The sequence below is a fragment of the Sycon ciliatum genome, chromosome 13 (assembly GCF_964019385.1).
Source record: "Sycon ciliatum chromosome 13, ocSycCili1.1, whole genome shotgun sequence".
Classification (NCBI taxonomy): Eukaryota; Metazoa; Porifera; class Calcarea; order Leucosolenida; family Sycettidae; genus Sycon; species Sycon ciliatum.
The window spans coordinates 16,872,148-16,885,904 of NC_088655.1; the positions used below are offsets into that span (position 1 = coordinate 16,872,148).

At 46.6% G+C, this 13,757-nt stretch overlaps 1 protein-coding gene across 3 annotated transcripts in view; it reads left to right on the forward strand.

Annotated features, from left to right (window-relative positions):
- The window catches only part of LOC135830063 (golgin subfamily A member 2-like), a 25,803-nt gene extending 20,289 nt beyond the window's left edge, over positions 1 to 5,514 (forward strand). For all 3 annotated transcript variants that reach the window (XM_065342446.1, XM_065342448.1, XM_065342449.1), the window contains 3 exons: positions 878 to 984; positions 2,319 to 2,652; positions 4,431 to 5,514. In XM_065342446.1, the coding sequence (XP_065198518.1) occupies positions 878 to 984; positions 2,319 to 2,652; positions 4,431 to 4,651 (662 nt within the window). In that variant the 3' untranslated portion in view covers positions 4,652 to 5,514. The remainder of the gene's footprint in view (positions 1 to 877; positions 985 to 2,318; positions 2,653 to 4,430) is intronic.
- The last annotated feature ends 8,243 nt before the right edge of the window (positions 5,515 to 13,757 follow it).

Genomic DNA, 13,757 nt, shown 5'->3' on the forward strand with positions numbered 1-13,757 from the left:
GACCAGCTGCCGTATTTAATATCATCAATATTGGCTGAGGCGCTCAGTAGTTTGCGAGTCCTAGAATTTGAAAAATCCGCACAAAATCCCTGAAATGATGTGGCGCTTATTTCAGACAGACAGTAATAAAGGACCTGCACTAGTTTCCGAGAATACGGTGTTCTACCAGCTTTCAATCTCTGCTGTGATATTGGGGCCGGTATTTTCGTCATCCCAGGCCCGTCTGGACAACTGACTGTCCTGTGTTTCGCTCCTCTAGTCATACCCCGTGTTTATAGTCATCTTTGACTTTATACTCAGATGGTGAGACAAGGAAAATGTTAAATTGAAACAAGGAAAACGGTGGGGCACAAGTTTTGCGTCAGAGTCCACCAACTAAAACTTGTCAGTCTGGTGCTACCTTGTGCACGTCTGACTGTTCAGAGCCTGGTTTAGTTGGTGAACTCTGCAGTCCATTCATTGGAAACTGGCACCTTTAAAACTTTTTGATGTCTCCCGCATATAGTTGTAGACATCGTGAAAACAACAGTACATCCTGCATTGTGTGACCCGTGCAATTACATGACTTTTACTCCTTGCCACATTTAAGGCCAGAAAAGTCGAAGAACAGGAAAATAGAAATTCAGCCCGGTTTTACTAAAACTAGGACAGGTATGCCATGGCAAAATGTATGAAGAAGCAGATCCCGAACCCGGATTTTTGAGCTTTAAAGTGGGTTTTTGATCCTCAATTCAGAGCAAATCGGATTTTCAAAAGCCAGCGAGACTGTTTCCGATGAATGGACTGTAACGCATAACTTGTGCCCCGCTGTTATCCTTGCTTCAATTGGACTTTAAAATAATTATGGTATTGATTTGGCTTGTTCCGTGCTCTACAGGTGAGTACATCACCCTGTATCAGCTACAGCGTGACACGTTGCGAAAGCGCTACGAGAAGAAGGACGAGTACATTGATCAGCTACGCGAGGAGCAAGCCAGAATGGAGGTATGCAGTGCGTGCCGTGTTCTGATATGCTGCGGTGTTCGGTCTTTGTGGGAGAACCCAGTCCGACTGAGTCGCATGCAGTTCTTGAATTTGTGTACTAAGTTTTTGAGAAGCCTCCCCACTTTTACTAAGTTTTTGAAAGTTTTCAGTAAAAGGTACCCTAGATATAACATACTATGGGTTATGAAGTACTGTGTTTGCTGACCCTGTACATTCCATTTCAAAACTATAGACGCGTACCTAGGCAAAAACCGTTATGCCAATATCTATACCACATAAAATCTGTGATCACTTTGTGCATAAGATTTTCCAAATTGGGCGTCTGTTATCCGATCGCTCAGAAACTATGTGAGAGTAATTGTGGAGCGGACCTGAGCAATATTCCGAAAACTACCGTATATTCTCTATTATAAGCGCCGTGCTTATATTTTTTCAACACCCCTCTACCCCGTGCTTATATTGGAGACCGCGCTTATATTGGAGACCGTGCTTATATTTTTTCAACCAATACATCGATACAGAGAAAGAAGAAATACATGCTAGATATCATGCATGCCGCATTGATTTCCAACAAGACCGTGCTAATAATAGAGACCGTGCTTATAATGTTTCGAAAGGTGCTCAAAGTGTGCTAGTATTAGAGACTGTGCTAGTAATGGAGACCTGTGCTTATAATAGAGAATATACGGTATTCTCAAAAAGTTCCAGCCAAATTTGAAATATTTCAAAAACACTGCGCGCGTCTATAGTTTTGAAATGGACTGGAGTGTCCTTTCCACTCCACTCGTAAGCATGTCCAGGTGTAAATAGGTCTGTGCACCCACATCGCGAACTTGAACCGTCGTGAACAGTTCCCGGTTTACAGTACGGACGTCTCGCTGTGGTGATCACTTCTTACTGCAGGTGTGGATGTTAAAACCGGGGGGGGGGGGGGGGGGGCAGTGGCGACGACCGAGGCCGGCGCTCTGTCTTAGCGCGTACACTCACTGTGGTCCCCACACACTCAAATGGACCAGCAATGCCCGCGGCTGCAAGGCCAGCGCCCCACAGCCGCTTGACTTCCCTACGGATTTCAACCTCCACAACAGTAGTAGTATACCGCAGGCATGCCGTGCGCTGCCTTTCCTTCATTCAACAGCTTCTGCTTCTGTGTCTGGGTTTTCCCCGTTACTTCCCCCACCGTGCACTTTCCCTGTGCATGTCACTTTGTGATCGTGTCCCCTAGTATACCACAGCCATGCTGTGTAGTGCCTTTTTTCTTCTTCCGTTCAACAGCTTCTGTTCCCGTGTATGTGTGTTTCCCCGTTATTGCCACCCCCCACCACTGTGCACAGGACAAGGTGGAGGAACTGCACAACCTGGTCATGGACCTGGTCGCGGATCGCAAGAGCCTGATCGGCCGGCTCCTGCAGCTCCAGTCTCACATCTCCGCGTACAGCACCATGAACGACGGCACAGCCGCTCTAGGTTCGGAGCTCAACACGCCAGCTCGGCCGTCCACCGGTCCGGGAGGAGGCATGGAAACGAGTACACCGTCGACTGCCGGCCAAGACGCTCTCTCTCCGTCGTCGATGCCGGGCGTCTTCGAGGGTGACGAGAGTGAGTTGTTTGCTCCACACCTCAGCAAGGTCGGATCAACGGACGTTTCCCTGGGGATGACGCCAAGCGGTGAGTTCACGGCTTCTCCATGTTTCTTCCAGTTGTAAGACGTTCCTGCTTGCGGTAACGTACACTGTCTATGTATGCTGCAATGGTTATAACTTTAATATACTGTAAACTGTCTACTGTTTGCGGCGTATTAATGTTTGCTAATTTTTCGAGAAGAGCATAACGCGAATATTAACCATCGTGAAATCAAACTTCAACAGTGGGTGTATGTGTGTGTGGCCACAGTGCTCCGCGAACATTTGCCATCGTAAACTTGCTGGTTCTCAGAGATGGCAAAACTTTAGTGACACGAATATTGGGCGGTTTACAGTACCAGCAAGAGTACATAACCCCCCTCCAGAGTGCGCAAGTTCACTTATCAAATCTGGGACGGCGAAATCCGTGTTGCACGTCCTAATAATGACATCATGAGTAGAGGAAGTGTGGACGTGGTGCGCGGCGTCGATGGAATGAGGCAAGTCCGACCCGAAAATTGACGTACATCACGGATTACGCCGTCCCACAACCCCAGCCCAGTTGCGCACTCTGGGGGTTATGTACTCTTGGGGACCGCTTGTTGACGAGTGGAGCATACGCACCGTGTTTCGCTGGTTATCAGTCGGCCCCGGTTATCAGCAGGCCCCAATACCCAGGGCTTCGATTTACTTGTTCAATGTCAACATGATCAATAGCGGGTAAACCCCGGTTGTAAGTCGACTACTGTACATGTATCTACAAGCAGAAATATTCGTCTGGAATTTATTTTCGTCTCTTTCGTCCAAGGAGCTTTTGGACTAAATTAAATGCCGGACTAATACAGATTTGTCCAGCTGTATTAGTCCGGCATTTAATAACACTCTCATGATCCATGGACGAAATTTACAGCCGGACGAACTCCCTTTCTTTGGACTTCGACGAAATTATTGACCGACGAAATTTATCTTCTTAATAAGAAAGTTCTTATACAGCATCCCTTTTTTAATTCCAATTTTAGATCACGAAGGAACTTGGGTCAACCTATAAGTATAAGGGGCCGTCCGGGGCTACCAATAGTTTTTGCAAAACGAAAAGGTTTAGTATTTTTCAGCACCCACCCACCCACCTATCTTTTCTGCAGGTAAAACGAACTCCAATAAAATATTGATGTCAATTTTCGACATCCAGAAGTAACTGGGCCTTCTCCATCTGGATTCAATAATTATTTTCAAAACGAACCTTCAAACTCACCCACCCCCAAACGAAAACTTTTCGTTTTGAAAATACTTTTGGTAACCTAACCGGATAGATACAGAACTTTTGGTGTAAGCCAACTCAGGACATGCCCGGTGACGTGGCAATTACCCTGATTTCATTGTCAAAGCATTGGTGTACTTACTATGTCGGGCTGACACCTGCACATAGCGCCTAAATAGATGGGAACCACTGAAACCAGTCCGGCCTTCGTCCCTCCCTATCCATGGTTACAAACGTGTGTGGCCATAAATGTGTTTGTGTTTCCATGAAACTTTTCTCTCTCTCTCCCTCCTCTCTCTCTCTCTCTCACTCTCTCTCTCACTCTCTCTCTCTCTCTCTCTCTCTCTCTCTCTCTCTCTCTCACACACACACACACACACACACACACACACACACACACACACGCACTCTCTCTCTCTCTCTCTCTCTCTCTCTCTCTCTCTCTCTCTCTCTCTCACACACACACACACACACACACTCTCTCTCTCTCTCTCCCCCTCCCTCTCCCTCCCTCCCTCCAGCTGATTTCCTCTGCCTCTTTCCCGTCTGCTCTCATTCTTGTACAGAATCCCAGGCCAGCCTGCCAAGTGGCATAGCCACTAGTGAACAACGCGCCGAGAAGATCTTAGCCATTCTTCAAGACCTGAAGCCTAGCATGCATGTTCCCGAGCTGACTGACGAAGACACTGCCCGCAATGGCTCCACGTACGCAGGCCCGCCGCGTATCGGCATCGACATGGAGTTCCACCCGTGCTCGCACTGCGAGGGTCGGCTGGTACGCCTCTAGAATTGGATTGCGTTCGTCTCCGATTGTTTGTACTGGTCTTTTTCACATGAGGAATGCGCTGTGCGCACTTCATTCTTTGGCTGGTATTGGAGCCTTACAAGACATTCTGTTTGAATAGAACTCAGCCCAGAGACCTAACAAACAGTCCATCCTGTCATGCTTCGTTCCTCTGACTTCTACGAGCCAATCCAGCTCTGGTAAGCCAGCATTGTTGATACTGTTCCATCTTTTCCCCCTCTCCCTTCCCTGCTTCATGTCCCGTCGACTTGTTAGCGTTGACGCCATATTTCCTCGGTTACCATGGTTACGGGTCACCTACAGTGCACACCCCCTAGAAAATGTGACGCTTTAAAAAATATTTTATTTATCCCCCCCCCCCCCCCCCCCCGAGCTGAATTTCCGCATTGTCTTCTGGTGCCGTGTAACCGTCTTTGTCCCCCGGCGGCCTTTACTAGTTTTTTTGTTTGTTTGTTGTCCAACGTCAACTCAAAGCACACTGTACGTGGCTCCCTGATATCCGGGACCTGTACTGTACTCTATTTTCACGGATGCCGCGCCATGTCCCAAGCATTCTAATTTACCCGGTCCGTCATTTTCTCTCGATTATTCTTCTGCCCAGTGAAGCTAGTTCGGCCGGGCTCTTCGTTTCGCCAATCCACTGTTAATGTGCAAATATAGTATTTCCTAACCTAATTAATTAGCCCTGCTGGCCAGCTCCCTGTTTTCCTGCTGTTGCTCGTGGCTCACGTGCAAGCATACATACACTAGTCGTGCAATAGCAATCATGTACACCTTATCACGGCTATTTTTGCATTGTAATTTATTGACTGGTCCTGAGGAAGGGTGCTCAGGATGTGTCTGAACCAAGGAGTCGTCGAATGCAGATAAGATTTTCAACTCCTGCCTCGTCTGAGAACCCGGGAGTCGTGAATTACTCTATAATTATGTGACGGCTCCCCGGTCTGAGCCGAGTTGTGCCGGGAGTAAATCAGCTCCTTGGAACTAATGTACACTTGCCATATTAGTAGCAGCAAGAGTGCATGCATAAACGTGTATTGACTCTTGGTAATAGCTAGGGAGTTCAGTTCCGGATTATTAGACTTGGTTGTGTGTACGGACGTGTGTGGTGTGTATGCGTTCGTCTGGTTGCCCCAGCAACTGTTCGGCACGGAGTTGGGAACTCCCTGGTGTAGGGTAGTAGCAAGAGTACATGTACCGTAAAGTACCGCCAGAGCGCCCCCACCTTGATTTTACAGCCAGGGAAAGGAAAATCGTATGGCACAGTCCCACGAAGTTTGTACGGTGTGAGAACCATAGTGTACTAAGGTCACACTAAGGGCACGTTCAGACGACCGTGAACCCCGTCAAACCGTGAATGCCGAAAAACCGTGAAAGACATTCACACTACCGCGTACCGATAACAAACTAACGTTACCGTGAAGTTTTCAGCTCTCACCGCAGCACTGACAAGGGATTTTCCCTTTTTTCCCAGCGCGCATGCAGCCTGAGCACTTTTTTACTGCCGGTAAAAGTTTACTGCAGCAGCAGCTAGCAGCCGCGGCAGTAAAACTTTCCCACCGGTAACGTGCCAGTAACGTCACGTGATCAAATCACCTTGCCGACTCTCCCAATCGGTCACTTTTTATCGGTAGTCTGAACGCGCCCTATAAAGCAGGTTTCTGTGTGGAGCTCGAGCGCGCGCTCGTGTCTGCTCGAAGGTACGGATTGTCTCCACAACGTGCAATATGTGTTCAAAGTTCGTGTCGTATGACCTACAGACAGGAGACCACCTCCACAATACGACCGCGAAAGGACGAGATGGTGGGGCGCTCTGGCGGTACTTTACGGTACATTTATATAGTCTGAGGGGGGGGGGGGGGGTAAAATCTTGGTACTATTTGTAGGGTGTGCACACAGTCATGTACAGTCCATTTCAAAACTATAGACGCGTAGGGTTTTTGAAATAATTTGGCTGGAACTTTTTGAGAATACTTTTCGGAATATTGCTCAGGTCCGCTCCACAATTACTCTCATATAGTTTCTAAACGATTGGATAACAGACGCCCAATTTGGAAAAAATTATGCACAAAGTGATCACAGATTTTATGTGGTGTAGATGCTGGCATAACGGTTTTTGCCTAGGTAGAACTACGCGTCTATATAGTTTTGAAATGGACTGTAGGTGATTGTTACACTATAATTCTGTTATGTACCGTGTGGTACGGATATCAGGTGTGCATTGGGAGGCTATTCACATAGCTTCGTCAGTTGTGTAGTTCTACTACTAAGTACTAGTTCGGGCAGTGATCTGGCGCTGTAGTCTTGATCTGCTTTATTTGTCTTTTCCACCAGCCTATCGTTGCTATAACCAAGAGTACATAACCTGGTGGGGAGTTTTGTACTCTTGCTATCTTTACTTATAAAAGAGAGGCACCTGTGACGTGTGTCTGTGTGTGTGTGTGTGTGTGTGTGTCACGCTCCTTATAAAGAAGAGGCACCTGTGACGTGTGTTTTTGTGTCACGCTGAAGCGCTGCGGATCGCGGAGCAGCGCTGCCCTGAGCACGCGAAGCGTGCGAACAGTGAAGCACAGTGTAGCTAGCGGCCGCAGAAGCACTGAGCACGCGAAGCGTGCGAATCGTGTAGCTAGCTAGCGGATCGCGGAAGCAGCCAACAGAAGCACTGAGCACGCGAAGCATTCGAATCGTGTAGCCACCACCACGTGCTGAGCACGCGAAGCGTGCGAACATGTGTGTATACATATTATAGGTGGTAGCGCTTATAGCAGACACGATCAGTACGAGTACGGAGTAGCAGTAGCAGCCGCGCGCAGAAGCACTGAGCACGCGAAGCGTGCGAATCATGTAGCCACCTAGCCGAAGCCATGGGTACTACTAGGTAGCACTAGCAGCCGCACAAGCGCTGCGGACCACGTGAACCGTTCTCTGCAAATAGAAACATCTGCAACAAAAGGATACAAAGGATCTGCACTGACTGCACTCTGCATCTGATCTGCAGTGAAGAGCGCATCGCACTTTTGTTCGTAAGTTTAGGGTTCACGGCTTGCCACTAAAAGCACCCGTCACGTGCGCCTCCATTTTGGATTATGGACGCGCGCTACAGGCCGCGACAGCGCCTATCGAAGTAAAAAAATATCGACTCGAAGTCTAGCCGGAGAGCGTACTTTTTGAATTTTTCCTTGGCTTCAGTGGCTTCACTTCACTCGGGCTTTGCATTTTTCTGACTGACCTGGACTTGATGATGGCGGCGGTGGCGGTCTTGGCGAAAGATCCAGTTCCATCTGAGACACTCTGTCGTCTTTTCTTATCTGCTGAGGTTCTGGCAAAGCGCAGCTGCATCGAACCTGACTAGATGTAGCTGCACGCATCCTTTGTTTGCCCTGCAAATCTCGATCTGTTGCTGTTTGGCCGCTGATGCCATGGAAGAAAATATTCTTCCTGTAAAGAGGCCGAAATTGAGCTAGGGCACGTCAAGATATGTAGGGTATACAAAGAAAAAGAAATGTCATGGTCGTTTCAGCAGCTCACGACAGCCAACACGCTCCATCGTCGGGATTGGAAGTATCCAGCACGGCTGTTCCGAGCGCTGCTGCTCTTGTTATTCTTCTTCTTCAGAAATTCTCCACACCTTGTCGGCCAAAGTACGCGCGCGCGTGCACGGAAAATAGATGCGCTGAGCCGTTTCTTGTTCGATTTTGACAAACAATGGCTTGTTGTTTTGCTCTCGACCTTGGCTATCCTTCTACCGTTCAGTATTTTACGGAAACGCAACGGCTCCCCCTGTTTTTTTAGCCGAACTTTGGCCAAAGTTACTGGAAAACCCGGAACTCGTTTGAAAAAATACGAACGGTGGAAGTCTTGGAACGTCTTTCGTGCGTGTGGATTCAAAAATTCAGGCAGTTTGAGCCAACCGGAATGAATCCCGTAGAGTTGAAAGTGAGTGATATTGATGGGAAAATGCGATTTGAGCACTGACCGATTGTGTGGGACAGTATTATGCAGTATTATGCACGCGCCTGTCACGTGCATGATGTAGCTGGCGACGCTAGCATGCCAATCCGTGAACCCTAAAGTTTATGAATTTTTTGAGCCGCTTCATCCGCCACCAGGTGATAGACAACCCTGACCAGCCTTCCGATTCCAACCATGAAGAACCTCCCTCACCAGGACTTCAGCGCGCGGTCTGGCCACCACCACGTGCTGAGCACGTGTGCTGTTCATGTACTTGCTTCACCCGCGCATGCCACATTCGGCCAGGCAACGCTGGCCTGGGGTGCTGCTAGTAACTTATGATAATCAGAGAAATCTCATTCTGTGCGTACAAATTGTACGCACAGAAGTACATAGTATTGTAACAATACTACACCAGGACATGTGTACGTGTGTCAAGTGCATTTGCGTATTTGTTGCGTGCTTCCCTTGCGACAGGCGTACATGGGGTGTTTGTGTGTGTGTGTGTGCGTGCACATACAGTACATGCATTTGTGTCTCTGCGTGTCCATGTGTGTGTGTGTGCGTGCACTTAGCCAGTTGGACTGGATGTAATGGTAACAAACACGTATACAATAGACCAATCCCGAAAAGATTGTCTGGGTTCGAAAGGGGGCATGTCAACTGAGAGTACACTGTACAACACATACATGGCACTACCTGATCAGCATGCGGCACAGGACGTGTTTGATAGTTCGCGTGTGAATGCGAGGGTAAGTACACGGTTTCCTCGTTAGTTGCATGCAAGAGAGACGATGCGACAGAAAGCAAAGCCGTTTGTAGTTTTCTCTCTCGCACTGGTAATGGTCTGCTGTTGGAGTTGAAATGCTAAGACATAATCCTTGTTTCGCTCTTCTGTGTAGTGTGAAGAGGTCAACGAACATGTAGAGCTCACTTTGATGAAGTAGGCAAGGCTGTGAGCGCTGTGGCTCAAAGCGATAGGCCCTAAATCTTACGAGATATTTCGAGTGCTATTGTTTGTTGCGAGCGCTTCGTCTTCGATGAGTTCTGCCTCTTTCCTGGCAGCTGCCCTCCTATAGGACCAACCACGAAGTGACTGTACTCATCTGCAGCCGATCAGTGTTATATTGTACAAGAAGATATCGTTTTCGCCAAGCCAGTGCCCCGCCAAAGACCATCGCCGTGTCACACCGTCGGAACGAGTTCATGATGAGAAACATCATTCGCGCGAGCGTGATGAAGAACTATTTCGAAAGACAACATAGTCTTTACCCCCGAGACGACAACTATGCGCACGTCCTGCAAGGGGAGAATGTCACCAGCGACATCAACGAAGACGACGGCAGTATTTCGGAAACCTGGAGTCAGCGGAGGTCGTCAAGCTCCTCCGCGACCCGGTACATGTACAAGACATGTCGACACGAGCGTGCGGAAACACAGCATACACTGTAGTAATGTTGCGAGAGTTTGCGGAAGGAGTCCAAGCTGTCGGGAAATCCATCAGCTCCAAAAGCTACCTGTAGGTGGGCGATGAGAGTCCAGCTTCAGACTACAACAGTCAGGACTTGTAAATAGTTGAACTTTGTGAAGCGGCAGATCGAGTTAGTTAGCTGAAATCGTAGCCTGTTGCAGTATGTCGGCGCTATGTAGCTTGCATTTTTTACGGAGAGTCCATCGCCACGCGAATGTTTCTCTCCTCACCGAGAGCTTGCTGGCCTCCAAACTCCGTCAGGGTCTGCCTAAGGTACCGAAGGTCCTTTGACTAGCTGCTGGCAGGACTCCATCAAATCCTTTAGCTTCAGCTCGGCGAGCAAAAGTCTCTCTCTCCTCCGCCATGAGCTGACACACACAAACTGAATTATAGCAATAAAAACTGCTTTATGGCAGTCTTCTAAAAAAAGTTATTGTGTTCTAGTCCATGGACCCCGTCTAAAAAGTAAGAAATTAACGAAATGTGATGGCCGAAAATTAAAATTTCACACAAAACCTCACAATAATCACAACACTTGAAATGCTGCTTTCAACACTAAACTTGTACTGCACCAACAATTGGCAACATGCATGCATAAGAAAGAGGATCACGAGGGGAAAGGTCTTCTACATGTAGCTTTTCATTCTGTGTGTGATTATTGTGAGGTTTTGTGTGAAATTTTAATTTTCGGCCATCACATTTCGTTAATTTCTTACTTTTTAGACGGGGTCCATGGACTAGAACACAATAACTTTTTTTAGAAGACTGCCATAAAGCAGTTTTTATTGCTATAATTTCTTTTGTTTTTTCTGTCACCAATCAATGGAATGCCCTATATCAATATGTAAATGATGGCCTTCACATCATATCAATACCGTATTATACGCATTGATGTGCAAGCCTTTTCTTGCAGAAAATGGCACTAGCCTAATGCTATTCTTCTGCGAGGAAACATGTGAGTACAGTAGAGTCGCGCGCCCAAGAACGTTGTTTCCAAGGGGTTAGCCTGGCACGTTCTTATTTTTCATGAAATCTGGCTGCGTTCTTATAGCACGTTCTTAGAAACAACCCGTACTGGATCATATGTATCCCACAAGATGCCAGAAAACCAACACCGCCGTTCTTAGCTGTAGGCTGGACGTTCTTGGGCTCCACGTTCTTCAACGCGCGACTCTACTGTAGTGGTCTGGTGGTGGTGATACTTGTTTTATACGGAGGTCATTCTGTGCATGTTGCAGCTTGCTGTTGCAGAATGTCATGACACTGTCATAAAATTGTCTTGCCTTTCAGATAATTCAGATTTCCCCACCCTCGATCAGATTTATTTGAGAAATAAAGCCAGGTGCGTGTCGCAGATGTTTTTGTTGATTCTGTGTTTATAATGGTTTATAATCATGGGTTATCGTGATAAGGTCATCCTGTATCATATTGCACTGAAATGGTAATCCTGTTGATGTCGATACAACTTTTGGAAGTAGTTCAATGACTTCAAACTGTCAGTCCACGATTTTCTAGAACACAGCAAAGGAGGAACAATAAACAATACCGTCATAAAATATAAAACACAAGATTTTCTCATCTTTTTCTATTTCTTGTTTTTCATTAGCTTTAACATGTTCATTCACATTCTTCATCATATGTGAGAACTAGACCTGGTCTAGTGAGAAGGCATTCTACTGCCTGTAATTCTGGTGAAGTAAAATATAGTAACAACAACAACAAACATGTATTAAAATGTAAACAAATACATTGCTGAGTCCGACACCTCGTTCCAACAACTACACTGATCCTGAGGATAAAAGGGGCAAGGCTATGGTTGGAGGTACTGAGAGATAAACAAGGCACTCCACAATAATAAAATGTTACACGTCTTTTGGTGAGTATGAATAATATCCAGTCGAACCTCTTTAGGACGAACACCAATGGACCGATGGTATTAATTCTGTGAGTTTGTCTTAACCTATTTTATAACCAGTGAATACTCAATCTTATTTCTCCAATAGACAGATGAATAGATTTCTTCTTCAGCGAAAGATTCTAAGCCACACCGACTCATCGACTCGTATCGTATGAAACAAACTAGAGAGGTTCTGCAAAACGAAAATGCGTACAAACTTTCGCTCTACATCATGAAGTGCGAAACTTCGCACGAACTTTCGCACCTTTGGACGCGAAACTGATTACTTGCAGGGAACGCGAAATGAACTGTCGTAGGAAATTTCGTGAGATCGGGCCATGGTGTACGTGCACTTGGCCCGCGCAAACTGTGCAGAACGTAAAGTTCGTGCAAAAATTCGTACACACTTTCACAAGGACTGTCGCGAAACTTCGTTCGAATTTTCGTTTTGCAGAACCTCTCTACTGAACCTTTCTTTAGCAACATGACGGCAACTGAAACAGAAAAAGTACGATACATGTACTCCACATTCTTGCAGGTACATGTACTACAAACAGATTGCAGGTCGTATTTCTAGCTTTGGCGGCACGAAACTTTATTTGGGGCAGTGCAATCTCGGCGGTACTCACAAATCAAACAGCCCAGGCTCGAGTAAACAAATCCAATCATACAAGTACGAGATTTTCACGAGACTCCACCCATTGGATTGTTTCGTATGAAGCAAACAACCTCTCCACAATGGAGATTTTCCCTGATATGCGAATTTATTTTGCAAACTCGGTCAATGGGTCCTTGAACCTTTCCCTCCAGATTGGGAACTGCCAACGATAGTATGCCACTGACCAGTGCCTTACTTGTAACGTACCAATGTACAATGAATATAAGTATTTCGAGAACACATCTAACATAAGCCTTACCGTCAAGAAGGTGAACTCGCGTTCTTCATACACTGTAGACAAGGGCAAAGAGACAAAAATGGATCTAAATCCGAATAAAATCAGCACACGTTTCCGTAAATGAAAGGGTGAGCATAAGCAAATGAATCGAAGGAAACCGGTCAACTCAGAGATCATCTGTCATCGAGTATTCCGTAAAAGGTGGCCTCGGCAGCGGAAAAGCTAAATTTAGAAAAGAGATCCTGTCAGCTTTTCCATTATTTATTGCATTCCGCCTAAAATCAGCACACTTTTCGTGAATGAAAGAGTCAACACAAGCAAGTGAATCAAAGGCAACTGGTCAACTCACCTGTAATTGAGTAATATTCCGCGAAAGGAGGTCTCAGCAGCGCCGAAACGAAATAAGCCAGGCCAGGAGACGAAATATCCGAAACAGCTCATGCAAGAAGCAGTTCCAAAGAAGGAAGTTCCTCGCGCATGCACATCCGAACACGGATATCCGCGGACTGAACACAAAGTCTGCTGTGCACGTGCACAGCACGCGGCTACCACCCGTTGGTAGATCTAATACCGAGCACCATACGTAGAGACTTACGTAGCCTAAGTGAAATACCGAGCACCTTACGTAGAAACTTACGTAGCATAGCGGTGTCGTTTTTCTTGCCATGTGAACACAATAATAGAAAAGCTGACAGGATCGCTTTTCTAAATACAAAACGATGCACTTCACACGTGCTGGCTTGCACGCGTGCCCCCTTTCACGAACCCAGACAATCTTTTCGGGATTGGTCTATTTTATTATCATTGACTGTGTGCCATCATTATCATAATAATATTTTATTACTACGTACAAACTTATGTAATGTTGTTACC